This window comes from Trachurus trachurus (assembly GCF_905171665.1).
Source record: "Trachurus trachurus genome assembly, chromosome: 24".
Classification (NCBI taxonomy): domain Eukaryota; kingdom Metazoa; phylum Chordata; class Actinopteri; order Carangiformes; family Carangidae; genus Trachurus; species Trachurus trachurus.
Window position 1 is genome coordinate 26946579 of NC_139910.1, and position 27613 is coordinate 26974191.

Consider the following 27613-nt stretch of genomic DNA (forward strand, 5'->3'; position numbering starts at 1 on the left):
TTAGAAAACAGGTCATTTTTTGCAATACAACCCCAAGTCCTCGTATTTTTTTTTCATCTTTTTCTCACTTTTTTGATCCCTTTTGCATTATTGTACAACGAGATGGTCACAGTTGGTAAATATATCGAGACAGAAAGAGTGGCACTATTGCAAACTTGCAGGAGTATGGAACGATCAACTGTGTCCTAATACTGAGCATGCGTTTTGTCAATTTGCTACTGCCATGTTTTTTATATATATTTTTCAGACAAGTTTTATTTATAAGACTAAAATCTACCATTTGTCATGCAGAGAACGCACAATTCACATCACTTGGAATGCAATGTCTAATACAGCTACAGAGAGTCTAGTTGCACATTGTCTAAACAGTAACTCAGTATGAACAGTATGATTGCGATGAAGGAAAATGTACCAACGACTGCCTTTTGATTGTAAGTGCTCTTTGCTATCTCCACTCATCTGCACCATCGCTCAGTAAATCCTCACTCAAGTTTCTCCACCAGTCTTCTGCCTGTTTATCGTGACAACACCAAAATAAGGAGCATGACAGTAGCCTAAATGGAATGACACAGTTTTACTAGGACGATACTGAGATACTGAAAAGGAAAAGGAATAAAAACAAACAGCTTGTATAGCATTCCTATTATATACTTGTCATCCAGAGCAGTGTACTTTTATATATATATATATTATATATGATATATTATAATATATGATATATATATATATATTCTGATAAAGAGAATAAAAACTTCACAGGTGAGCTAGAGAGCCATCAAGTCAGCACTATATACAACCTTTGGAAAGAATGATATACGGAGTATAAGAAATCATCTTTTTACGAGGACAATCATCTTGAAAAAGCTGGACAGACAACACACAGAACAACATTTACAATGGGGAGGGGAGGTGATATGTGCATGTGTGCAAACCTAGAAGGTCAATACCATGATGAAAGCATGTCAGCGCCTGTCGATGTGTGGCGCGGGACGTCGGGATGATCGCGCTCCGGGCGAGGAGCTTAGCCACTGCCCAGCATCTTTGTGGCGCGCTGGTTGGCCTCGTCAATCCTGGTCTTGTTGGAGTCGGCCTGGGAGGAGGAGGAGGAGGAGGAGGAGGAGAGAGGAGGAGGAAGTCAGCCTCATGAACTGACTCTTAAATATCCAAATAATATCAGATGTAGTTTTCAGTGTCTTGTCAGAATCTTGACGTGGAAGAGCGGTAGGGCTTAGTATTTGTGTTTGCTGTAGTCCAACTATGGACATGATTAGCAATAACCTTTCCAAAAATGTGTGTAAAATGTGTATAAATACATATGCTACAGATATGTGACATAGAATAACTGTGTTGTGGCTGCAGTTTGGTTCCCACTATGGATTATTGATGAACCAATGCAATAAAAAATTCTGCAGTTCAATGATAATATGTGTGTATCCTCTCTTATTTAATGTTCTTAAATAATGATCTTACTGCTTACTGTTATCATCATAGAAACACATTTGAGATAAGAAATGTCTGTTTTATGTTATGTTTTATTTGTTAGGATCCCCATTAGCTGCGCTCTAGAACGCTGCTAGTCTTCCTGATTGCAGTAATTATTTACATTTCCAAATAGAAATGTATTTTTGAAAAGAGGGTTGGTGAATCCTGACCTCGGTTTCCTTCGCTTTGTTTAAATAATATTTGTGTTATTGTCATGCAAATGTCATGCAGACTTATGCTGCTGATCTTCCTTAACAGGGAATATGACAAAAGGATGATGTTTTAATTCTCCTATCCCACTGCTCTCTGTATGACTATGAAGGGGAACAGTAAAAATATCACATTTTGCTAAATGGAATAAAAGAATCTCTAGTTTTCAATGGAGTGTTGGAGGATCTACATAATGATTTTGAAATCTGTCCTCGCTGCCACAAAAGGGTTTGTGACTGAAGAAAAGAGGAACAGGTGAGTGAGAAATGTCTTCACGTGATTACATTAAAATCAGCTGCATGACCTTCATCTTCACAGAGAGCAGTGTCACTTCATGAAGGCTGTTGATATGTAAACTGCTCTGCACAGTGAGTGGTGTTTAAGTTGAAAGCTGTTAATAAATCTGCTGGTGTGTGTGTCTACCTTCTCCATGATCCTGTCGATCTGGCGGTTCTGGGTGTCGATCTCGTTGCCCATGTCCAGGGCCATGTGGCGCAGGTTACCGATGATGCCGCCCACCTGCTCCAGGTTCTCGTCCATCTCATTTTCCCGGGCATCGTCTGTTACCCTAAACACACACACACACACTCCAGGTTAGAGGTCTTGTCTGCAGCAACAGCAGGTCACACACCACATATTGTCTGGATGAGCAGGTTGAAGAGGTGCTGCCCGCTCCCTCTGTGACCAGCTCGCACAGGTTTCACCTCTGATCCTTTGTTTTTTGTCTCTGGAGCAGAGTTTGACCTCTGACCTCACAACAGGCATCTGGACACAAGGAGATTCCTCTGCACAACAGTTTCTATGCTGTTTCACTGCTGCTTAAAGCTTACGATGCTATTCCTTAAAATAAGCCGTGTGTGAAACCAGAGCATTAAATATAATATCTGATACCTAGTCCAAGTCAGTTTATGATGTTAACGACAAGGAAGATGAATATTATAGAATAATTTGGTCAAACCTTTTCATGCCGTGTTTTAGATTCTGATTAACTGAATGTTTTAGCAGCTTGTTGAAAATGTTCCCTTCACTCGTCTCTGTCTGTTTGCACTGAATCCGCTTCTCACCGCAGTGACAAGTTTCCTGAGGGGAAACGCTGACGTAGAACTAAGACGAGAGGAATTAATTAATCTCTTCACCTCCTCTTCGCCTCTCCTCATTTCCACTTAGCTGGGCCTTCTGCGCTGTCCTTTTCACACATTGTGCACTGGCTGTTCTGACCTCCACAGGACTTCTGCTTAATGTAAAACACTAGCCAATTATTTTACATGGAAAAAATACCTCTTAGGTGTAGATTGTTTTATTAAATCATTTCTTTTCACACCTCCAAATCGGCTTAAAGGGTCACTGCAGGGACGTACAGCTGGACTTCTATACACACTGAAGTTCTGGACACAGGTTAGAGTCCAGAACATGCTAGCAGCTCAATCACAGCTTTTGTAGCTGCGCATACAGTATCTACTTTACAGTGATTATTAGCTATCATGCTGATAATGCTACTGGACCACAATGGAGATAACTTTGTATAATTCTTACTTATAAGTGTTTATGACCCAAGACTCAAGCTGCTGCAGAGCTGCGTAAAACATGAACTCCACTAACGTTCATGATAATATTAATATGTCATGTCAACACCTCCTGTCATCTTTTTTTCTTCATTAACCAGGAGTCCTGTGCTACATCTCTGGCTGAAACTCTTCCTCTTCTCTGTCATTAAAAGCGTTTTTCTGTCATTAAACTTAAGAGGCCGATGGATTTCTCATGAGGATCCACCTTAACGTTCAAAACTTTTTTTTACACAAAAGTTTGACCTTTTTAGAAAAATACTTTGCTCTCCTGACGGTTGAAGAAATTTGATTCCACTCTCATGGAACCATGAGACCGTTAGCTTAACTCAGCCAGAGGATGACCTCTTGTTTGTTTAATAAATTCTAAAACGTAAAGGTTGTAGCTAAAACTTTTTCATCAAAACGATTAATTAAAAATAGGAAAAAAGAAAAAAAACCATCCAAAGAACATCTAGAGGGGTGCAGAATAAAATGAATTTTTTTTATAGTATAGAAATAATTGTTTTATACATTTTGACGGGTCCAAAATATATAAATATTTACAACTGGTTACGTTGGCAACATCGGCATGAAATGATCTCTGCACCAACAGCATTAGTGAGTTGATGTCACGTGAGGCGGAGCTCAGGGGTAGCAGATTGTGATAGCGCTATGGAGAAAATGGCATTGTGCTAATGCTAAGCTAACAAACGGTCAGTCGGTACTGTAACGTTTCCGGTGCAGGTGTGATGCTGTGGGTTTGTCGGGTTTGTCTGCAGGTGAGTTAGTGTGAAATGATTCAGATGTGTTTCCAGTCCGCTGTCAACACCAGAGCTGCTGTTTAAACATGTTTAGCGTTAGCTTAGCTTTAGCAACTAGCTGCTCCCAAAAGGCGTACCTGGCAACCAGTACAATAGGCTTTATGCACAGCTCCACTACTTCCTGAACTTAAGCCAGCTCCTTTATTTCCTGTCTTACATTATTGGACAAACTGATTAATCCAGGTGTGTCTGACCATTGTTGTGAGGTCAGGAAGTAGTGGAGCTGTGCATAAAGCCGATTGAAGGTTGGAGCGAGAGCAGGCGAGTGTGAGTGCGACACTTACTGCCCGGGAGGAATTCAACTTGTAGCTAACACCTTAAAGTGTAGACAGGATGGGAAGTAGCTTCAATGGGGGGAGGGTTTATTGCTTTTCCATATAAATGTTATCCATCTCCATCTTCTCCTGTCTTGTACGTCCATTTTACTGTGCTTCGTGAACCTAAATCCTGTCCTCTTACCTGCGGATGAAGCCTCCGCTGATGGCCATCTGTTCACGCTCGTCCACCACGCGGGCGGGCTGGCTAGCCACAACCCCGTCCTGGTTGTTCCCCCAGGCCTTGCTGGCTCCGCTCTTCATCCTGACCACCGGCAGCGATTGGGAACGAGGATGAGGAGGGACAGTTACTCAACAGTTTAAACCGAGTGATGATATCATTTACCTCAACCAGGCTGGCTTCCCATTAGTCATATCTACAAAGAGAGCCTTGGATTTGAGGTACTTGATCAGCATATACGTATGTTATTTATAGAAATATCAATATGTAGCGTGATCAGCTGACACAAAGGTGTTATTTGGTTTCATGCATTCAGCACAGATATATATGGTGGGGACTAGACTAAGTCAAGCAAAGCATAGCAGGCATGGACTGGTTGGTAGTTGGGTTTGGTACAGGCTCATTCTGTTGCTACACAGTAGTAATGTGTGTGATGTTATATCTCATATATAACATACTGCTCAGAATCAGGCAAGCCTTGTGTGCTAAGTCACATCTGTGCGTAATCTAGGCATGCATAGTTGCAACATTTAGGAATCCTTTTCTTTTTTTAGTTTCTAACCATCCTACTGGCACTTCTTGTATTGTTGCATTGATGAACCCCACCCCACTCCCACAGTCAAATGTCCCCCGTGTGACAGAAAACAGACAAGAGACAGGCTGTTTGGCAGACACACAACAGAGAGTGTACAGGACTGTCACATTGTTGGGAGGGACGACGATTAATGTGGAGAACAAACTGCGAAACGACTAAAGGAAACAAAACAAAGCAAGAAACTGGAGGGAGTCAACAGAGAATAACATCATGCTTTTACTGTTCCTATGTCTACTGTTACCCCCCACCCCCCACCCCACACCCCACACCCCCCTCCAGCACGGGCCTTGGATTTGTGTCTGTAAATGTCACTGCTTTTCCTCCAGGTTCAGATCTGTGTCAGGTAGCAGTGAGGCAGAGGAGCGAAGAGCGTGATAGAGATTTTGACTCTTCTGTTTCAAGAGTAGAAGGAGACGTGTGCTGATGCTGACAGCTGTGCTAACAATCACGGCTCGGCTGCAACACTTGACAAACGCTGGATCTCACACCATCAGATTCAGCACCTGCTTTGGCACAAAACCAGTCGGGACAGAGAGGAAGGAAGGTGATTTTTTTTTATCTCCAGGGCTTTTAAGGTGCCAACCCTCCTTTTACCCCTGGACATTTTTGTGTCCACACTTTCCCAACTCCCCACAGTCAAATAAAAGGTCACTGGGGCCTGATTTTTGGCAAGGAGGTGTATCTTTGGGTAAACTCTGGATGTCCCGAATTTCAGAATGAAAGTCCATTTTTTGGACCCGTAATGCACTTTAACCACATCCATGGCCCTTCAAGTGGACAAAAATGTCCACCTCCACCTATGGGGTTTTTAATGTATTTTAACTAACAGATATCACCATGAAACTTCCCAAGTTTATTACTCACATTAAGACAAATATATTTTTTTGTTTTGTCAAATGTTATGTTTAAATATGTAAATGAGGCAATATCTAATGAAATATGTGCTAATTTCCAGAACCGAAATCTGAACAATGGATAAAGCCCCTTTCAAAATTCTTGTTTTATTTTGTTGACATATTAGAGCCAGAAGTTTTCACTGAGGGGATTTTGGATATCTCTTCTTATCACTGAAATACTGTCACCAGCCCTAAACCCCATAGAAATGTTGTGTTTTTGCAGCAAAAACAACTGTCCAGGAAGGGGTTAAACATTTTGAAACCCATGTCAAAGTGATTTTCATGTTTAGTCAAGAACCACAAATATTTTGGGAGTAACTGATATCTAAGTTTTGTCCAGGGGTCATGGGTGTGGTACAAATTGAAGGATCATCCGAGTGGTGGTTCAGTCAGTTTTAACTCTGAGTAATTGATCACATATCTGTACATTTTCTATCTGATCATCCTCTGTCACTTCCTAATCCTGTGTGGTGGGGTCAGTTGCTGAGTCCTGTATAACCTTGGTGAGCTGTGTGGATGTACTGTAGCTGATGGCTCGGCCTCCTACACTGCCTTTATTAATAGAAATAGACTGAAGTAAGGCTTCGCTTAGCTTCCTGCCCATGCTGACATAAACACACACACCACCCTTGTCTGAGTCCTCTTTATCTTGTTCCTCAGCATTGTACAAATGGTTGTGTCTTTTCCTCTCACTTTCCTCTCCTTTGATACTCAGTTTGTTCTCCTGTGTAGTTTGCTTCCCCACAGTCTCAGAATGGATATAATGCACTTCCCTAATCAGCTTTGCTGTGATTGAACCGAGATGATCTGATTAGATCATATGAGTATTGCCGATCCTGTGGTAAAGCTGAACTCATTCTATCTAATTCATTCCCTGAGTGACCTGTGAGTTGAGCTACAGTGTCTACCAATCAAAATCCACTCCCAGCAGCACGCAGACAGCCAGAATCCAAAGACATTAAGCACCAAAAAAACCAACAACCAGCTAATTCTGACAGACAGCCTGCACCACGCTGAAGGGATTAAAGAAACATCCCAGTGTGCACGAAGGAATAAAAGAGTCACTTTCTGGGAAGTGGGGGGAAAAAATCCAAGAAAAATAATGTCCCGTTTTTCCTTTCCAGCATCCATCTATATGCATTCAGTGTGAGTCAACTTCCCAGCAGGCTCTCATGCCACTATCTGATATGCTGACCTACATGTAAGCGAGTTCCCCTCGGGAGAGGGAGCTTAGCGAACAGTCATTTTGAACAGCCAGTGCAGGATGAAGGCTCATTTAGCACAGCGCTCTGCAGGAGAGGTGGCACTGCAGAGAAACTACAGCACAACCAGAGGGGGGAAAAACAAGGCAGCAGTGGGCTGGATCAGCACACAGAGCCATGTAAAGACAAGGGCACCACGCAGTGCATGCTCAGTGGCATGATGTACCCATTTTACAGAACAAACACAGCTACATCCCCCAAAATATCTCACTGCGCATGTGTCCTAACCCAGTTTCCAGCTCCCAGGAACAACACAGATCACTCCTGTTTTTCTCTTTTCCTCTGAATGTGTCATGCTGTCATTTTTGCATCCTTGTGATGTGTTCGCTGCATCCCTTCCAGCACTGGACAATGTTCATGTAGCATTCTCCTTTTTGTCTCCTGTTTTAAACCATGATTTCTTTGTTTCTTCTCATGCAACAAACATCTGTTCTGTTTGATTTGGGATTCGGTCCAGTCTATGAAATGATTATTATTGGCACTATTTTTCAGTGCTCAGAAGGACAAATGTTATGAAAGTATTGCTTGGATATTTTGGCTTAATTTTCAAGTCCAACATTTTTTGCTCTACAGAAATACTATTCTATTTTTTTTCAATCACTGTATGTGTTTTATGCTGAATCGGTTTCTTCTTTTGTCGATGATGTTCATCCTCTTTTCATACCTTTTCAAAATAAGACAAGGCTTTGTACTTTTCTCACGGTAAATAAAACATAGAAAGATTCGTTCATCATCACCATCAACATCATCAACACCATCTTCACTGTTAATATCTCCATGTGCAGCATTGCTGTTATGAGTTGCATCGTCATGCATGCATGAGCATTCAAAGGGTCATGCTCGCCAGTCATTCCATGTCATTGGCACTTGGTGGTTTCAAAGAAATGGTGGTGGGGGGAGGGGAGGGGGTGTGGGGGGGTTAGGAACAAGGTCTTTGTTGCCTGTAAAAAGGTGAGGATCTAGTGGATGTTAGAACGGTGTGGTGGTGGTATAGCGATCATGCAGATGAGGAGAAGTGTCAAACAGTCCTGGACCAGGCTGACCGAAGGCATTTTGAAACCAAGATCACTGAATTACCCATGTGGGTCAACACATGAAATGATCCGAGTGCCAAGATGCTTCGGGAGCCCCAGCCCTGCTCTTTTAGTTGAATCTAAGTTGGATAGGGTTGGACAGCTAAAGAGATATGATGTGTAGAAGTCCCCTTGTTCCATCACTTTGCATTAATACTATAAAAAAATGACTCTTCAGGACGAATCAGTACGGAAGTTAGAAGAGGGACCTCTACAGTGGCTACACCTGCATGTATATGACTCCCATTATAAAGGTGTTTGGAGAAGTGGAAGCTTAGAGAATAGGGCACTTGGAGAAGGGCACTTGGTAGAAGGGCGTTAAGAGAGGCACTTATTGATGAACCGTGGCCTTGGCTGAGTGCAGGAGAGCTTACGTGGAGGACTGGACTTTTTGAGCTCGTCTTTGCAGGAATTGGGTTTTGCCCGTTTATCTGCATGTTCTGGTTCCTCTGCCCAACAGCAGCAGGGAAGTGTTACATACATTTGAGTAGATGTTTACATGGTTAATATACAGGTTTAGAGGCCAATCAGGTAGCGATGGCCCAGACTAATGGATTGTGGGATGGTTGCCAGTTGAGGAGTTATGGACTCTGGGATACTGTTGTGTATCTCTGGAGGTTATAGTTTCTATAGGAACCCAAGGCTGCTGCATGTGCCCGCAATCTACAGTATGTGTCATCGTCTGAAGCTGCATTAAAGTCGAACTGAAACTGCTCAGTGATCAGTATCCTACTGACTTGTGACTTATTTGGTCAAAATGTTGATTTCCTGCCTCGACTGCATCCTCTACAGTGTGTGGTACAGCGTGGATATCTTTATCCATCTAACAGTGTACGTCCTTATCATTTGATTACTGCATTATCTGTGTGGGCAGATACTACAAATGGTTTGTTATATCACTTCAGTTACATCAGATACACAGGCGGTTAACCAGCTTGGGGCCGACGTTTGCCATCTGTGATCTGAGCTCTCCTACCATACGTTGTTCTGTGACTCTGCAAGTCACACACACTTGTTACTGTTTTGACAGTGAGATCACATCTGACCATTGGAAGAGAGAATGCTAGCTAGACTCCTCCCGAAAGAGACATTGATGTTACACCAATAAAAGCAATGTTTACTCGAAATTGATGCTAATGTTTTCAGCTTAGGCTAACTAGTTTCCAGTTCTCAAATAGCAGCCAGTTAGTTTAGCTTGCTAGCTTTCCAAATAGTATTATTCCTTAAAAATATATGATGTCGTAAGCCACAGGATCATTGAGTTTTTCCTGCCATGAAAGGTGAAGAGAATACAAATTTCAGTTCGACTTTATGTATAAAATGTGTGTGTGGATGTGGGTGTGGGTGTGTGCAAGAGCGTATTTTAAAGCGTTTCTCATCCTCCTGTGTCCACCTTCTATAGCTGCAAAAGGGGCGGAGTCAGTGTTTATTTGGAGCTGGAGCAGAGCGGACTATTGGCCGACGGCCATCATGATGTCACTTCTACCTCGGTTACTTTATTTGATTCTTTCTTTCTTAGATATTTACTCTTGTTTCTGAATGGCAGGCAGGCAGGCAGGCAAGCAGCACCTACTTGTTACATGGACAGGAGCAAAGACCACAGAATTTCCCTAGATCGTTCAAATTCTTTTCTGCATCCTTCATGTCCTTATTGATTTGGTCCATTCCCTCCTCGATGCGCTCCAGTTGCTCTGATTAAACACAAGTCATTTATCCCCCATAGAACGAAGCACGAGAAGAGAGAGAGAGGGAGGAAGAGGAGAGGAAGAGAGAGATAAAGAGAGGACAAAGGAGAGAAGACAACAACTTCAGACACTCACTGTGACAAGTGAAAGTAAAAAAAAAGAAAAATTAAAAAAAAAGAAAAAAAAAAGAGGAAAACTGGACGCCACCACATATGTAAAGAACCTTTGGGGCACGTTGTCAGTACCTACTTGTTACATGGACATATGAAAAGCCCACAGCATTTCCCTAAATCTTTTAAATTTTTCTCGGCTTCCTTCATGTCTTGGTTGATATGGTTCATGCCATCTTCAACACGATCGAGTTGCTCTGGTCAGGACAAAGGGATGACAGTAGTGGAATGAATTTCATTGACTGATTGACAGAAATATGAGTAATGATGAGCAGCAACTGTGAGTGTGTGTGTGTAAGTGAGTGTGTGTGTGTGCCCTAGTGTGTGCGTGCATGCGTCAGGGCATGAGATTAAAGACTTCACTCAGTTTCTACTGGATGCATTGATTTGCTGGGATAAAACACAAGTTTGGACAAATTGAATTTTTGGTCCAGAAAATGATACAAAAAGCACAGTACACTAAAGCAGTGATTATAATTTGCTGATGTGATTGGAGAATTTGGTTGAAAGTTAAAACCTTTCAATGCTTCATATTTAGCACAGAGAAAGGAAGCTCCTTTGAGAGCCTGGTGACAGTGTGTGTTGTCTGACAGGCCTTTCTTCCTCTGATTTGTGAAACATTTTCCACATCTGATGATAAGTAAAATTTGCAATTTTAAACATTAAGGACGCTGAACTCTTTCCTTTTTTGCTTTTCACACATCCACCTTATTTATGGAAAAAAATAATGTTACTAATGGTGAAATGATGATAGCAGATGGGAATATATGAGCATCGTTACATCTGCTCTGGTCTGACTGGTCTGGCCTTGGAGCTACATGAACCATAACAGTTACTGAAGTAGATCTGAGAGGCTGTGGATGAAGGCATGAGCATGGTGGACAGACTGTCTTTTAGTGAGGGGGCCCTTTAAGAGGCTAATTACCATTTTTTGATTGTAATATTTCGCTGTCACACTGGAGTGAATAAAACTGGCTCATTTGAACCTGCCTGTGTTGCTTTTGTCTGGTTTTGCACATTGTCAAAGGATTTAAAATATGACTGTGTTGTGGTTTATGGGCGTCAGGCCTTTGTCATGCTGATGTGGTGAATGGTGGGTCGGTGACTGTTCCACTGCACAAAGGATTTCCATCCTGATTAAAGGAAATACAGTGCAGGCAGAGTGTGAGAGGGTGAGGCACAGTTAAATATGGAGCGGACTGAGAACTAGTTCATTGACTTTTTCAGATTTGTAAAATCCCTGTTTGCCATGCATTCATTTAAATAAATTCAGTGAATCAGGATCCATGTTGAGTTTGTGTTGCTAGGGTGAAGTGGGGTAGGAGCACTGAGCCTGCTGCACTCGTTGAAGACTGGTACTGTATGAAAATATGGCGGCTCAATTGAATTTTTATTTCATCTAAAGCAAAACCTCGGCACCCATTAATAACAGTCTCCAGTGTCAAGTGTTCCACAGCACTGCCTGCACTAAAGTCAATAACACAGAGGTCAGAGGTCAGCTCAGACCCACAGCCTCCTGTGTGTCTAGTGAGCCGTTGCAATTGGTTTGTGAGGAGTGACCCTGTGGGTACAGAACAGTGCTGGGAACACTGACTGCGGATGAGGGAATAAATGGATAGTCAGTGGAGGGATGAGGCTTTTATCCCCCTGAGTGAACAACCATGCTGCTACAATTAAGGCTCCCTCTTACAGGGCTGGTGAACTGGTTTACATGCCCCCTAGCCAACAGGAGAGCTCAGGGCCTGTGCCCCCCCCCCCCCCCACGAGAGCCCAGTGAAGCTCAGGTTACCTTATTATACCAACTTTCATAGTATCATTAGGGATAGTTCACCCAAAATTCAAATTTCACCCATTATCTACTCACCCTCATGTCAACTAAGAGCTGTGAGAATTTTCAGAGTCCTCCGTTCCTTCTCTCTTAGTGCTCGTCTGTAATGTCCCTCTTGTATTGAAGCCCCAACATGAGAAATTGTTCGGAAAAAAATTAAATAAGTCTATATTTTAAGCTTGTTTGTAGCGGAAGCTCCCAGTGTCTCGGTTCACTGCTCTTCCTGTGTCCCGGCGGAACAATTTCTCATGTCGGGGCTTCAATACAAGAGGGACATTACAGACGAGCAGTATGGAGGTATTTGGATGGTTTTTGGTATGTCTTTTTGGACGAAGAAAGTTGGTATCCATTGACAACCATTATATGGACAAATACTGCTGCGCGGACCCCCCCGTAACTCAGAGAAGGAACGGAGGACTCTGAAACTTCTCACAGCTCTTAGTCGACATGAGGGTGAGTAGATAATGGGTGAAATTTGAATTTTGGGTGAACTATCCCTTTAACTATTTGATGTTACACACTATAAATCATATCATTTCATGTGAGGTTGCTCTTTAACAAAGTGCATGTAACCAGGGATTGTACAAAGCAGTGTATGAGCTGACAGAGAAAGTGAGTATTTTGTCGTTACCAGCTAAATCGATCGGTTTTCTGATCCACCTCTTGTCTTTCTACAGCTCTGGACTGTCAGCAGGGTGGCAGGGTCTGATCAGCTGTTCTCTGCTCTGTTTGGATATTTCGTGCTCCAGGGGTATTTAGACGATAAAGGTTAAAGACATGTTGCCCAAACTAATAATTATTAAGTGACCTGTGGAGCACATTCATGGAGAGGTGTTATTATTTTGCAGCCACTGGTATTGGGGCAAATTTTCTGTGAATTATGTCATGAAATATAAAATCTGTCGTCACTGAATTAAAAAGTTATTAAGTCCATGACAGCAGCATGGCTTCAAGTTAATAATTTTGACATGCTAATAATGTTGTAACACAAACAGATCTAAGATCAGCCCAGAAATCATCCTGCCACTGGCTGCCACAGATACAAACACATTAACCCAACCTGATTATGGAGAAGAATGAATTTATCTTGATGTTGAGCTGTAGGGTTTTGGCACTGCAGTGGATGGCATTAAATATTCTTCAATGGATCTGTTAATGATTTGGCACTTTCAAGCTCTCCTTTCGCTGCCTGTGTTAGCTAATGAAAAAAACAACAAAAAAACAAGCTGCTGGCAAATCAAACGCAGTTTGGCAAATCAAAGGGAAAAATGTTAGCCAAAGGAAACAAAGGTTAAAGGAAGCTGAAAGAAAGAAAATTTCCCCAAAGTTAAGCTGGTATCTTGACCAATAATAAAAAAATATGTATGTGTCAAATAAAAACCAAAATCAGAAATTATTACTTTAAAAAAAGGCTGGAAGATATGAATTAGTTTGGAAATGCATTTAAATGAGAACAAGCATCTGCATATGAAACAATTTATCAATTCAGGTGTTTAATTCGTTAAACGTAACAGCAACATTATCACTTATGGAGCTGCTGGTTTGCAAATATAATCATAATCTAATGCTAAATCATTATGGCACATCTGTGGAATGTGACTGATCATTAATACCTGCGTGTTGAACTGAACTCTCTCAGACTTACCTCCCTGCTCGTCCAGCATAACCAAAGTCCTGATACCGGCATCTTTGCTCTACTCCCCAAAGGCAGGGGGAGGGAGGGAGGGGTGAAGGGGAGGGGAGAAGGGAAGACAAAATGAAGTAGAGGTCAGTAATCAGGCCAAAACAGCTTAGGAAAACAATGGCTGGTGAATGGAATGACGCTATCATGAGCCATTTCCAATTTCTCTGTTATCACTTTTCACCAGCGTTAGAAAACTGTCCTATTGTTCCTCGACCTCTCTATCTGTTTTATATTTTTAACATTCAGTCTTCTGATGCAATAAAACACACTGACTGAAGACAATTAAAGGTGCAGTTAGCAGAGGGGCGGCAGCTGCTCTGCTCACCTTTAAAACAACAGTGCTGACCAGGCTAAAAACTCAGTCGGCCATGTTGTGCTTTCACAGCTGACGAGCTATGTGACATTGACAGAGGGATATTTTGGAGGCTTATTTGCTTTTTTTCTGTTGAGAGAGAGGGCTAATGACGCTCTGATGGTTTAAGAAACTACAGCTAGTGGCTGGTCATCCTGGAAACTGTAAAACAGCTAGCTTACAGTAGCTTATTAGCCGGGGTGAGAAACATCAACTCCCTGTAAAACCACAAATTGTTCATTTTACATTTTAGAAGTTGGATGTATTTGATAAATAAGACATAATATGTTATCAGTTAGCTTTAGATATCATGATGGGATCTTATTTTTTCCATGGGAGAGAGGTTTGTTAACCTCTCAAGCTTTGGCTTCATAATGTAGGCTACAGACATAAGAGTGATACAGTATGTCTGTTGATGAAAATGACTCCCCTTGACAACTACAGTATTTCATTTCATATATATTTACAGCATACAGTAAAATCAAAGAAGCTAAACAACATCTGATTTTATCACCTGCGATGCCTTTGCTGATGCTGATGTAAATAAGAATATTTTGCTTGCACAACATCAGCATGTGTTGCCTTCTATTGATTAGAAGGAGCAAAGGTCATTTGGCTATTACACCTTAACAGGAAACATGGAAATAGCTCCCAGGAGATTAGCAATTTATTGCTGACAGCAAAGGGGAGTTCTCATTAAAATGAAAGCCCTGTCACTGGATTTCCTTTTACAAATGATGCAATTATGCCAGACAAATGAATTTCCCTTTGGGAATGAACAAAGTAATTCTTATTCTCATTCTTATTCATATTCTTATTCTTACTAATAACACAGGATCTCAACACCCTCTCTGACTCAGAGTCAGCAGCTGTTAGACCTTTGGACCGTGCATTAGTGTTGCTTGTAAACTTTAAGTGAGACCATCTTTGTTGCTCCAAATTCAAAATGGAGGTTGTCTGTTTTCCTTGAGCTTTATGAGTTTTATTGGAAACATCTGAGCCTACATGCATTCAACAGTGAAGCTATTAGTCACTGATGATAGGCTCGCTCCGCTCAAGGTTTTGATGCTGGTAGAAATGGAGGAGGAGGAAGATAGTGACACTTGGGAAAATGAAACTCTCCCTCCTCAGTAATGCACCACTAAGATGTGGCACCTGGCTCGGCTTGATAGGCATAAATAAGATTATGGTGTGTCAGTATGCAAGCGTGCACTTACACGCCATTACACGCCATTACACACACACACACACCCCCCCTGCCTCCTCAGCAGTTTGGGAGGAAAGCTGCACATTGATGTTTCAGAGGCGAGGGGGGAGCAATTATTCTGTAATCCAGCAAGTCTCTGTCCAAGAGAAATTCCACAGAAGTGAAAAACGTGTCCCTGGGGAAACAGGAATCTCCCATGATCCCATGCAGGAGCGAAGCTGGTTCAATGGAGCTTCTCCCTTTAAACCCGGTATTGGTATTTATACAAATGTATACATGGTAGAAGAGCAAATGTAGACAAATAAGAAGACCTCGTTTCCACTGAAAACACAGAGAAAACAACTGATGCTGCCATGGCATCCTGACAAGATATCATGAATGTGGCTGCATGTTATCTACAGAGTAGTGGATCGTAGCTACACATTAGCTATTTGTGCGGTAATGGCATCCAAAGCGTTCTGTTAATGGAGCCATTTCTCCTGTGTTCATTCTCATCAAAGCAGGAGGAATGACTTATGCAATCATTTAATTGATGACTGTCCTTCTCATTTCCTCCATTTTCTCACTCACTGATGCTTTTCAGTAGTGGCGAGATATGGCTGTCTCCGCTCACATTTCTTTTTTTAATAAAGACAAGACGGCATCCACTCTGCGTATCTCTCAGCCCCTCAGGCTGCTTCTCTCTGACCCACTACTGAACTGAAAGAGCTGCAAACTTTCTCCTCCTCTCTCTCTCTCCCTCCTTCCACACCCGCAGTACAGTGGGAGGGGTGGAGCTGTCCACGGATGATCAATATGACCTTGAGATGTCAGACAACCCCGCCCCTTCTCCCTTCTCCCCCCTCCATCCTTCACTCTTTTATTCCCTCCCTCCGCCCGCTCGCCGGCGCGTCGCTCTCATCCTTCTCGGCTTCTCTTCATCCCCGTCTTTCACCCTCAGTTTATTGTAGTCGCATTTATTGCCGTGAATGTTACAGGAGCAAATAAAAAACGTGTGTGTTGTATGCTCTGTCTCTGACGTTAGTTGATTTCCTATCATGTGTCATTCGGGCCATCACTCAGCTGACTCATGCTTCACTCAGCCCTGCCCGACGGGACTAATGGATTCAGGCACTTAGACCAGAACAATAGTCTGCGTGTTAAAGCCAGCTCTCGATTTTAGATTCAGTAGAGCCAGAAATAAATCAGCCAGCACCTCGGCACCTGGACAAAGAGCTGTCAGGCAGCACGTCATCTGCAAAAGCTTGATCTGTCTAGAAAATGCAGTTGTGGATTGATCCTTAAAAACGATTTAAAATAACAATGTTTAAGAAATTGTTTGCCACTCTCAGAAATATGCCAATAGTTAGCTTATCTCAAGAAAAATCAGCTAAACAGAAACTGTGCCCAGCAAAGACATACTCTGGTACTTCACTTCAATCAAACAAAACATAAGTTTAACTCTTCTGTGCAGATTAAACATAATAGGTCATTGTGTGTTAATCACTGAGATTTAAAATGTGCTGGTACTGTAGGTAGATTTGTATCAACTTAAGGATAGAGAAGGTGAGAGGCTTCCAGTCCTGGCTGGAGCTTAACTTCACATTTAAATGTATCTCCCAAACTGTTGACCTGATGTTTATTCATCTTCATGTTCTGAGAAGAGACGTCTCATTCTTTCCACATTTATTACATTTTCACAGAGAACGGTTGGTACCATGTGTCTGGAAATAAAACAAGGAGACTCTTATTGTCCTCACTGTACCAGTCTGCTCTGGTCCTGTACGACACACTACAACACTGTCTCCTCTTGCATGCTTCATGTGTGCTGCTTCAGTGTCCTACTCTGCTCCTCTATCAAACAGTTATTGCTGTGGTGTCCTTTGTTGAAAACAGGCTATAATGTGGACTTTTTTTTTTTTTTTTTTAAAGATTGTTGAAGAAAGCTTAAATAAATAAAAAAAGACTCCTGTCTCTACATGTAAGAATTTCTTTAAAATACCAACTATGATGCACAAAATGTCGACATTTGTTGTTAATCATAATTCAGTGTCAGAGTGAAATGAAATGAACATGTCCAGTAACAACATTAGGAGACAGTAACTAGATTAAATATCCTCATAGCTGTAATGTTCACGCTCCTACAGCTGTAAGAACTCAACACGCTGCTGTTTGTCCTCAACTCCCTGATTAAACCCTTAGTAAGTAGATTCTTTCTTTTTGATAGAATAAACACTGAACCAGTTTGTCCTGTGCAGAAGAACTTTGCCCTAAATGTATCAGAGATGACGACTTTCAGTGTCATGACATTTATTTTCTATTCTTGTCGTGTGATATATTTTGTCTTGATGATGACAAACAGTAAATGATGAAAGTTTTACACCAAGGCGGAGCCGTGAGTCAGAGTATTATGGGCTTTTCTTACCTCTTCCACCAGCTGCAGCATACGACGAGTGCTCTCCAGTGACTGTGGACAAATAAAAGATATGATTAGTTTCCCTCAGAGACACAGCCATCACCAAACAATGATATGATAAAGCCCATAAACCTTCACAATCATGTGCGTTTGTGTGTCTGTTTGTGTGCATGCTCACTGAATTGAGCATAAGCGAGCATGTATCACAACAAAGCGGAGTCAATCTGAACAATCAGCAGGACACAGACAGGATCAATATCTGACGTTTATCGACATGAACTCAACGTGAACTCACAGACACGGAGCGTCTGCACTTTGACTACTGAAGATGTTCCACCTTGTGACGGGAAATTTGAAAGTAGCGGCGACGAGTTTAATTCCTAAGAAGTTCATTTGCACATGTTAGGAATCGACTGAATAATCACTGTGCACTGCAACAATTCAAAATCTTACCAAGAATAGTTGTCTTATTTCTAGTCAAAATGTCATTTCTAGTCAAAATAAATCTAATTAGACTTAAAATAAGACTCATTACATTTAAAAGTAGCTTGTTTTTAGACACTTTATAAAAAAAAATTTCAAGCAAATTTTAGTAGAAAAATCTGACAGTGGAGCAAGTTTTTCTTTCTTATTACAAGAACAAATAACTTGCTTTCACTGGCAGATTTTTCTACTTGTTTCAATTGAAAATTAGTTTGAAACAAGTGAAAACTGTCTAAAAACAAGTTAATTTTTAGGTGATGAGTCTTATTTTAAGTGGAAAGAGATTAGTTTGGACTAAAATTGAGACATTTCGACAAGAAATAAGACAAATATTCTTGGAAATATTTTTGAGTTTTTGCAGCGTGAGCTCAAGTTGAAGTGCTGTTTGACACGTTTGAGATCTTCTAACTCAGCAGAGATTTACTTTAGAACGCAGCAGCTCTGCCAATAAAAATAATTACACTAAAAAAAAAGCCTTGTTTGATTCCCCCCTCTGCATCCCCTCCTCCCCTGACTGCTGGATGTCTATTATTAGTCTGTGTGCTGCTAGATATGTAGCTGTACGTTTCAATTCCCTCTCTAACAAGCATGAGGCTGCAGAGCAGGGCTGGCTGGTTGGAGCAGCTCTGTGATATCTCGTCCTTCTCACAATGACACAGCCTCGCCTCGCTGTGCTCGCCCTGAGCACAGCGAGGCGAGGCTGGAGCAGTGGGGGTTGGAGAAAGGGGGGGTGGGGTGGGTAAGGAATCAAACGGGGCTCAGGCTTCAGACTGAACGGCCATTTTTGATGTAGCCGTTCTTCTTTCGTTTTTTTTCAGCTCATCCTGTCTCTTTCCTAATTTCTCCATCTTTTAGTTTCACAGTTTTCATCTGAAGTCGATCCTCAGCAACAACAGTCCCACTGCTGAATAAGAGCTGGTCTTTGCTCTGACAGGAGCAGTTCATGCTGCCGTTCCTCTCCGTGGATCAGAGAGCTTCGTGTTATTCGGCGAAACAGAGGCAAAAACTGTTATTCTGACACCGCCATTTTGTGCATGCCCCGTGTTCACGCATGTGTGCGTGAGTGTTTAATATTCTGCTCAGCTGTGCCAGTGTGAGTCATATGTGAAGCTGGAGGGGTGTGGGCTGATCTGCTCCGGGCCAGGAGTGAGACTGTCTCTCTCTCTCTGTCTGACTTCTCAGGAAGACACACACACACACTCACAAATACACAAAAATACACACACCATGCACATTCCTACACATGAACGCAGATACACTTGCACAGTCCATTTTGTACATTTACACACAAATCAGATATACACACAGACACATACTCATGTTACCATGCACACAGCCCAGAGCTCACAACAACATGGTGCTGGGTCATTTCTATTGTTATGAATTAAAATCATTTTCAGGTTATAGTATAAAACATCCCTCCTATTATTGTGGCTGAGGCTTTAATTTTCTTAAAATAATGTTTAGCTTTAGAAAATTGATGGTGTTTTTGCTAAAATGTTGTTTATTTATTACTCTGTATGTTCTTCATTCAACTTCTTCAAATAAGTCTGGCTGAACTCAGATCAGGTCTCTGTGAGTCAGTATGTGCGCATGCCGTCATGTCTGTTTATGCCGTCATAAGTCAGAGCTCGGTGTTGCAGCGAGTGAGCTGCTCTCACCTCATCGGCGAGCTGGTCAGCACGTTGCTGCATGTCTGACAGCTCATTGCGCATGTCCGCGTCATCTGCCATGGCTGCTGGATGTGGGGGGTGGAGAAGGTCTCCAACAAGGAAGAAAAGATCCTAGTGGGAATCCGGGGAGGGCTGGAAGAGAGACAAAAACACAAGGCAACACCGTCAGGATGGCGTGGATGATTTTGAAGAACAAACAGGTACAGGCGATCAGTCACATGCATGTTTCACTCCCGCAGCATCACAGGCGACATGAACGCTCCTCTCTCTGAAGCTTCTCTGAACAGTTGGTAGCAGTAAGTGGGGGATTACAGAGAAGCACCAAAGGCGGCATTTGAGTGGAGGCTGAGACGGCCCAGTGTTGACGGAGAAATGTAAAGGATTAGCCACAAAGGCTTACTTAGGGTTGTTAATTGCTTTATGACTTATTCAAGACAAACTCAGACTAATTCAAAAGCAATTCACTCCTGTTTATCTTTGTAGGGTTACGTAGCGTCCGTCATCAGGCGCGTGTCCCGTCAAGATGTGGCTCGAAATGTGAAACAAATTCTACAAAAAACATGATAATAAGAAAGCGTGGCATGCAACAAAAATACCACATGGAATTGGATCATATTTATAAGTCATACAATAAAACAAATGAAACCAAGGGGGTTGGCCATTTGGGAACTGCTGTCTCCCAAGTCTCTGTGCTGCTGTTGCGGGCGGTATAATGGAGGATTAGGATGTGAATGGGAAGGGAAAAGGCGGCCGATGTTTGCGGAGGAATGCCGGTCTCAGACACACAGGGTTGACTGGGATTTGGGAGGATTAGCCACAGAGAGACACAAACAGCCTGTTTAGCCCCGTAGCTCTGCCATCCCTTCATATACCCTCCGCGGGTCAGGAGACTCTGGTATCACCAGACAAACAAACAGTGGGGGCATTTGCAGAAGTATAGGATTACTGTGGGCGAACACTAAAGATGAAGTTGAAACAATTTGTCATGTGTCAGATGAGTTAGAGATCATCAGTGGACGTGGCTACGAGACATCCTCACAAACTACCGTCCGAGTTTAGCTTGACAAATTATTTAAACTTTATACGAATCAAAATGAACTCCCTATTTCTGGCTGAGAGGCGCTCCTGTTAAAATAATGACTTTTAGAGCCCAGGGGGACGTAATGATGAATGATGGGTTGGAAGGAGGGAGCAGCATATGTTTCATGACGATCTTCAGGACTAAAGTGTATAAATAAAGCTTCATAGATATTTTTGATATTGATACTAAATTGAATGAATATATATACAGTATATAGCACCACTAATCCCACACAGAATCAACACCAAACTGCAGCTTTACAAAGGTTTTAAACTCTCTTGTTTCTGAGGGTCATGGCTCTTGGCCCTGCAGATGAAACCACAGGAACCGACTTCAAATGTCTTCTGGCTCCCCGTCAAGAAAGACAAACATCTGAGACTTAGATATCTAAAGTGAATGTGATTGTTAGTCATCATTGGATTCAAATTTGAAAGTGAAATGCAACATTTTCACCACTGATCACTTGATCAACAAGCTGTATATCAGGAATGTCTCTGTTGTTTTATCTCTGCTCTTTGGACCGTTAGGTTTAATAGGATTTGTACAAAACATACACACCACATTGGACTAAAAGTGGCTATTTTGGGGTTCTAATGTATGCAAAAGGCATCACTTATAACATGGAGTGGTTGTTTATTTTCAGTGTGTTTAAAACTGCTAGTTTTATTTCTGATGCCTGGAAAAGAAGACAGGAAAATTTGTTTAATTAATTTTTGATGATTTCTCTTGAACCTGGGCATTGTTTTCCTTTTCTTTTTTTTTTCTTCAGATAATGGTTTTGAACCTGTTTGTTTTCTTATTTCTTTGATGTGCTGATGATGCGCTCTTTGTTTTCTTGGTGTCTTATAAGCCCATGTGGGCTGGGCATACAGGAGTATACATGACACAATAATAAAGGTCATTCATTCATTCATATAATAAATTGTCCTTCAGTCCACCAGTCTATCACAAACAAATCAGGCGGACCAAACTAGAAACTCTTTCAGCTGCATATTTTCCACGTGTTGTGTATCTGTTATAGGAGTAAATGTGAACCTTGTCGACTTCATAAAGCCACAGTATGTCAGTGCTGTGTTTACAGCTTGTTTCTGCCCCCTCCAGCCTAATTTAGCAGTGGTGGTGGGCGTGAAGACATCTTGACTTTGTCACAACCCTCTTGGATCTCCACCGTCTAGAGTGCAAGAGTGGGAGTTAACAACAGCACGGCATTGTGGGAGGAAAACAGGTACAGTAACAGACAGCTTTCCTCAGCATGGCCTTATGAAACGCAACTGCTTCCAACAAACAAACACATATGTCTTGTCACTAAACTCATACAACAGTCAACCACAGTGACGTTACTCTCCATCACCACCACCAGCAGAAAATATTAGAGGGGGAAACTAATCCGATTCCTCAGCAAGATGTCAGGTAAACACTGATGGAGTACAGCAGAGTCTGCGCTTGGTGTGGGACAGACGGCTTCGTCCACCTGGACGTGTCTCATCCTGGTGACTGAGCCATCAATCTGGATGACATTCTGCCTCCAAGGTCCCCATGTCCCCTCCGTTGTCTGCTCCATCCGCTCGTCTGCCCAGATACCTTCACAACAACATCTGCTGGCCCGCACACAATCACACGCAGCATATGAAGGCAGTATCACACAGCACGTCACGGGCTGAATCATTAAAGCCTCACTGGGTGGTGATATAGATCCTCCTGCATTCAGCTCTGTGGACGCATTCAGTCGTGTTTACGTGTGTAGATCGATCGGCCGTGTCGTTAAGTCCTGAACTGACTACAGGGCTGCTGCTGCTGGAGGGAAGTTTCTATAGATCCTTCAGCTAGTTTGCAGATACAATTTGTATGTTGCATCAGAAACATTTCTATTTATGCATCATATTTATTCGATCTCTCCGCGCTCTGATCCCGCTCCCTCTCTCTTCTCTCGCTTCACAAAAGCAGCGGCCATGTTGGGTTGTTACATAAACCTCAGACTGGACTGTGCAGAGCTGAATGTCTGAACCGAGCCGAAAACACTTCAGAAAGAGTCACTGAAGGAAGAGGGGGCATCGCCGCCTGCCTGTCCGCTTACGTAACTGAATTCAGGCAATTAAGTTTTACCAGGCCGCGCTGACCTTTTACTTTATACGTCTCAATTACAAGCTTCACATTTCACATCTTAGCTGGCCTCAGCACTGCCTGCCTCAGCACTGGCCCGGGTTCACCAAGAGGTTAGATATAAAATACTGCTGGAGTAGCTGTTATGTCAGCAAATGTTTTTGTAATCAATGCATTTATCTGTGTAACATGATATCGTGGTCAGATTATATTTATGATAACATTCAACAGAGCATTGTTGACAATTTTCATTTCATAGATACTACTTAGTTGTTTTGTTAATCTATTATTTATCCAACTATTTTTTTAGTCAGTATGCCTGTATTTTGAAGTAAATACAAAGCAGTTGAAAACCTGTCCATTTGTTAATTTCGTCAAGTACTGATATCTAAAGCTGGAGCTGTGATAAAGTTGTATGAATTGTCTCTCCAGTAAATGTGTTCATTTAACTATTTCTATGCACTGGCAGAAAGCTCTGTGTACAGGAGCAGTGCACAATCACAACCTATTTCAAAGTTCTCTCTGACTAATTCAACTGTTGGTGTCAATGGAAACAAACTAAAAAAAATCATCAATAGGCACCTGAGCTCGGTAGTTCTGGCGGATCATCACTCAGAAGGTACGAGATGAGGGATTGGACCAATTCTGACTTTTTCTTTAGATCAACTGTTTCAATATGGATAATGACTGACCCTGTAAAACACTAACATGGTATTCACACACTGATCCTGAGACAGAACAGACTCAGACCACATGAAAGAGTTAAATAAATGCCTTTAAGAGTCAGTTACCAAACTATGGTGACCTTTGGGTGATGAGTATCCTGTCAGCTGTGAAACGCTCCGTCTCAAAGGAAACTCATTTGTCTGGAGATTCCCATCTGATTAAATGTTGGGCGGCTCATCTCAGAAATACTTAATTTTTTATCACATGTGGAAAGTCCTGCTGTCTGTCAGCCGTCTGGGTAAGGATAATAAACTTCTGACTGGACAAATCAAGACTCAAGGTTCTCTCATACCATGTTCATCACCAACACCTGATATAACCTGTTTAACCTGCAACAGATGAGATGTGCTGTGCAACAAACTGGAAGACCACTGCCCACTCAAATAATTCCTTTGCTGGTGAAACTACATCTCTAATCTTCAATAGCAATGGCAATTTATTTTGTAATCAGACTACAGTAATCTGGTGCATATTGCTCTCCATCTGTCAGTGTAAGGAATACTACAGACACCAACTGAAACCTTTAGGTAATTACAGTAACACATCACCAAACATCTGGCACACAGCTGCCTCAAAGAGTCCTAGTTCCATCCGTTAACACGTGTGATTTGGGGAAAATATGACGGAAATCAACACGGTATCCTGCACATCTCCTTGGATTTCTTTGAAACAACTCCACCTTTGTGTGTCGCTCGTGACACACACACACACACACACACACACACACACACACACACACACACACACACACACACACACACACACACACACACACACACACACACACACACACACACACACACACACACACACACACACACACACCCACATACCCTTTGCCCCTGAGTTTCTGTCACCTTGTCATTGTGCGTTACTCTGATGCTGACATTTATGGCAGGATATGGTAAGCACCGTGACCTTCTGTCCTGAATTAAACAGGAAGGTAATAAAGAACGGGAACAGGAAAGCTCAAAGGAAAAAAAAATGCTCAAAGTTATTAAAATCACACAACTAGGCTGCAGTAGAGTGCACTAAACACACAAACCCATCTACCTACCTCCTGCCCTGTGCATGCAGGCATACACACACACTTTATTACATCCATGTTGCAGCGAGGACTGTGGCAGGGTGAGGTTTGCAGATTAGCAGCGTGATTTAATTTATGGCACTAGAAGAGGTGCTGTGATATATAACCTGCATGGTAGTTAGCACAGGTTTCAAGGCAATTACTGGAAAAAAGGCTGAACGCTGCACATCCATCAGCAGTACTGAGAATAATTGGTTGAGCAATAAAACATGGATACTTGAATTTATGTATTGTATTACACTCTGTGGCAAAAATGAATGTTTAGCAGAACATCCATCCATCCATCCATCCATCCATCCATCCATCCATCCATCCATCCATCCATCCATCCATCCATCCATCCATCCATCCATCCATCCAGTTTACTGCCTCAGGAGTGACACCTTGGTGTAACCACCATGGGAACAATAAGCGAAGATACGAAGATGCCCTTATTTCCATTCCCCCCACACACACTCCCTCCTGAAGGATAGATAGCATATTTCATACCCTGTCCAATCACGTTCTACCTGGAGAATATTACCAGCCCCCCACCAGCTGCTCCACCTCAACACTCCCTCATTTCTTTTCCTCTCTATCGCCTCTAATAACTCTCATCTCCTCATCTCGGCTTTTCCGCTGTAAAACTTGAATTGTGCAACACCTGCGACCGCCAGCTAACCTGTATCTATAAATATTTGACTGAATCTCACATTGATGTTGCTAAATACTGTATTGTGATACAATATATGATCCAGAGTTAAAACACATAATTTCCTATTAATAAATGGATTAGATGGTTCTAGAACTGTGAATATTGCTCCATCAGTGCTACACGAGGCCGCCTATTTTTGTCTGACCAACATATTGATATGAGACAGAACTGTTATGTGGGTGAGATACTGCAGAGCTTTGTTGAGAGAGACACAATAGATCTTTGTTTTTCTCTGTTTCATGCATATAGAGTTAGATGTGTTTCTTTCTTCTCTGTCTCTTGTGTGTGAATGTGTGTGTTGTTGGCTGCCATTTTGTTTGCTTTCCAGTTTCAGTTTCATGCGCTCCCTATCTGTCACACATTTCTTTTCTTTGAGATCTTATACATTTTAACATTATGTGTGTCTTTGATGGAACTGTAACATTGTATGTCACACAACGCAAGCATTGATAATGTGATTGATACAGGTGAGTTTAAAAATAGCTCTCAAGCTGAGAAGGATTTACTGTACATATTTTGCTTGCTTTCTGCTTCCTCAGTTCATGATAGTGACTAGATCAACATTAACACTGTGTTCAACCACTAAAGTTAAAGTGGTGTTCAGTCTTGGCTGATTAGAATTAGCCATGTTGCTGCAGTTAGCACAGTAACAGATGGAAGACTGATATGAATTACCCCAGTATAAACACATCTTGTTACATAAAGTGACTTAATTGTGGAGGTTACTATAGTCCTTCATTTGGTATGACTGTTATCGCTCCTTACAGAGGACTGTAGTAACGAAAGCACTCAACAGAAATGGATCAAGTGGGCGTTCCTTTTACTGGCACAGCTTTACCTATAGATAACACTTTTACTGTAAAAAGATCTAATGCTGTACAATTTTCAGCAACAATAAATAATTCAACACCTTTAAGCTTCATGTATCTAAAAGTCTTTTTTGTTTGGATGTTTTTAAAAACATGACAACTGTGATGAAAAGATGATGCTACACTTCTAGGAACCACAGGAAGTCTGAATAATACCAGCAAGATTACTCAACAAGCCCAAGTGTCACTACAGCAGCTGCAGCTCTCTCTCCACAGGGGAGCTAGCATTAAGTGCTGAAGCGACATCCCAGCGGCCTGCTCTGCATTATTGACCTGAGGAGTCCAGAACCCCCCCATCACTTATTCATCTGGCCCAGTGTAACCATTTACATCTTGAGAACACGTGGCTACAGAGCCGGGGCTGAAGGATCATAACAGTACGAGCTAACTGTCTCAGAGGATAGTGCTTATAAACCTCCTGTGCGGTCACTTTACAGAGACAAAGTGAAAGTGAGATACAGAAGGAAAAGAAGGTTGAAGAGTTCAGGGTGTAAACTGGTTGATTAGTGCAACATTAGTCAGGAAGTATTTGATTTATTTATTTATTTTTGGCCACTTTTAGTTGTGTTAGCCGAACTAGCAACGTAGCTTCAAAGTTACACAAATGATACACTGGTCTGCTAAAAATCAGGAGGTTAGCACTGTTACTGTGACCATGTTAGCACACCTATGTTAAAGGGATAGTTCAACATTTTGGCAAATTGGCCCATTGCCATAATCCCTAGTCATAGCATAGCTCTGAGCAGCTCGCCGCTCTGCTCCGCCGTTCTAAAAATAGCTTACACTAACAAATAAAAGTAATGAACCTACTGCTATGACTATAGGGATTATGACAATTAATGCAAATTTGCCAAAATGTTGAACTATCCCTTTAAAGCTAACAGGGTTGTGTAGACAGTACTTTAATACATTTTGATTATTTGCAGGTGGTCCTTTAAACTGAGAGTTTAGAAAATATTAATTACAAAAATAGCTCTAGTTTTTTTTGTATCTGAATATTCATTCATTCTAAAAACTGAATAGGATTTTGCACCAATAGACAAAACGATATTTAAAAACTCGACCACTGATTACACTGACGACTATGGAATCACCTACCATTTGCACATAAATCCTAAAATCAGCATCACTGAGTTATAGCAAGTGAGAAAAATAGCTGCTACCTGGTTAGAGTAATATACATTTTTAATGTCTTTTACAA

The 27613-nt window shown here is 41.8% G+C and overlaps 1 protein-coding gene across 2 annotated transcripts; it reads right to left on the reverse strand.

Moving 5' to 3' along the window:
• Nucleotides 1-1021: 1021 nt before the first annotated feature.
• Nucleotides 1022-19915, reverse strand: snap25a (synaptosome associated protein 25a; the record flags this gene model as incomplete). 2 transcript variants are annotated; one of them, XM_084000660.1, is made up of 7 exons in its annotated part: nt 1022-1090; nt 2116-2260; nt 4517-4636; nt 9952-10069; nt 13707-13755; nt 17709-17750; nt 19844-19915. In XM_084000660.1, 7 exons carry the CDS (start codon nt 19913-19915, stop codon nt 1022-1024), a joined length of 615 nt encoding a protein of 204 aa, XP_083856786.1. The 2 variants fall into 2 exon arrangements, with proteins under 2 accessions (XP_083856786.1, XP_083856787.1); XM_084000661.1 differs by lacking the exon at nt 9952-10069 and adding an exon at nt 10313-10430.
• Nucleotides 19916-27613: the final 7698 nt, after the last annotated feature.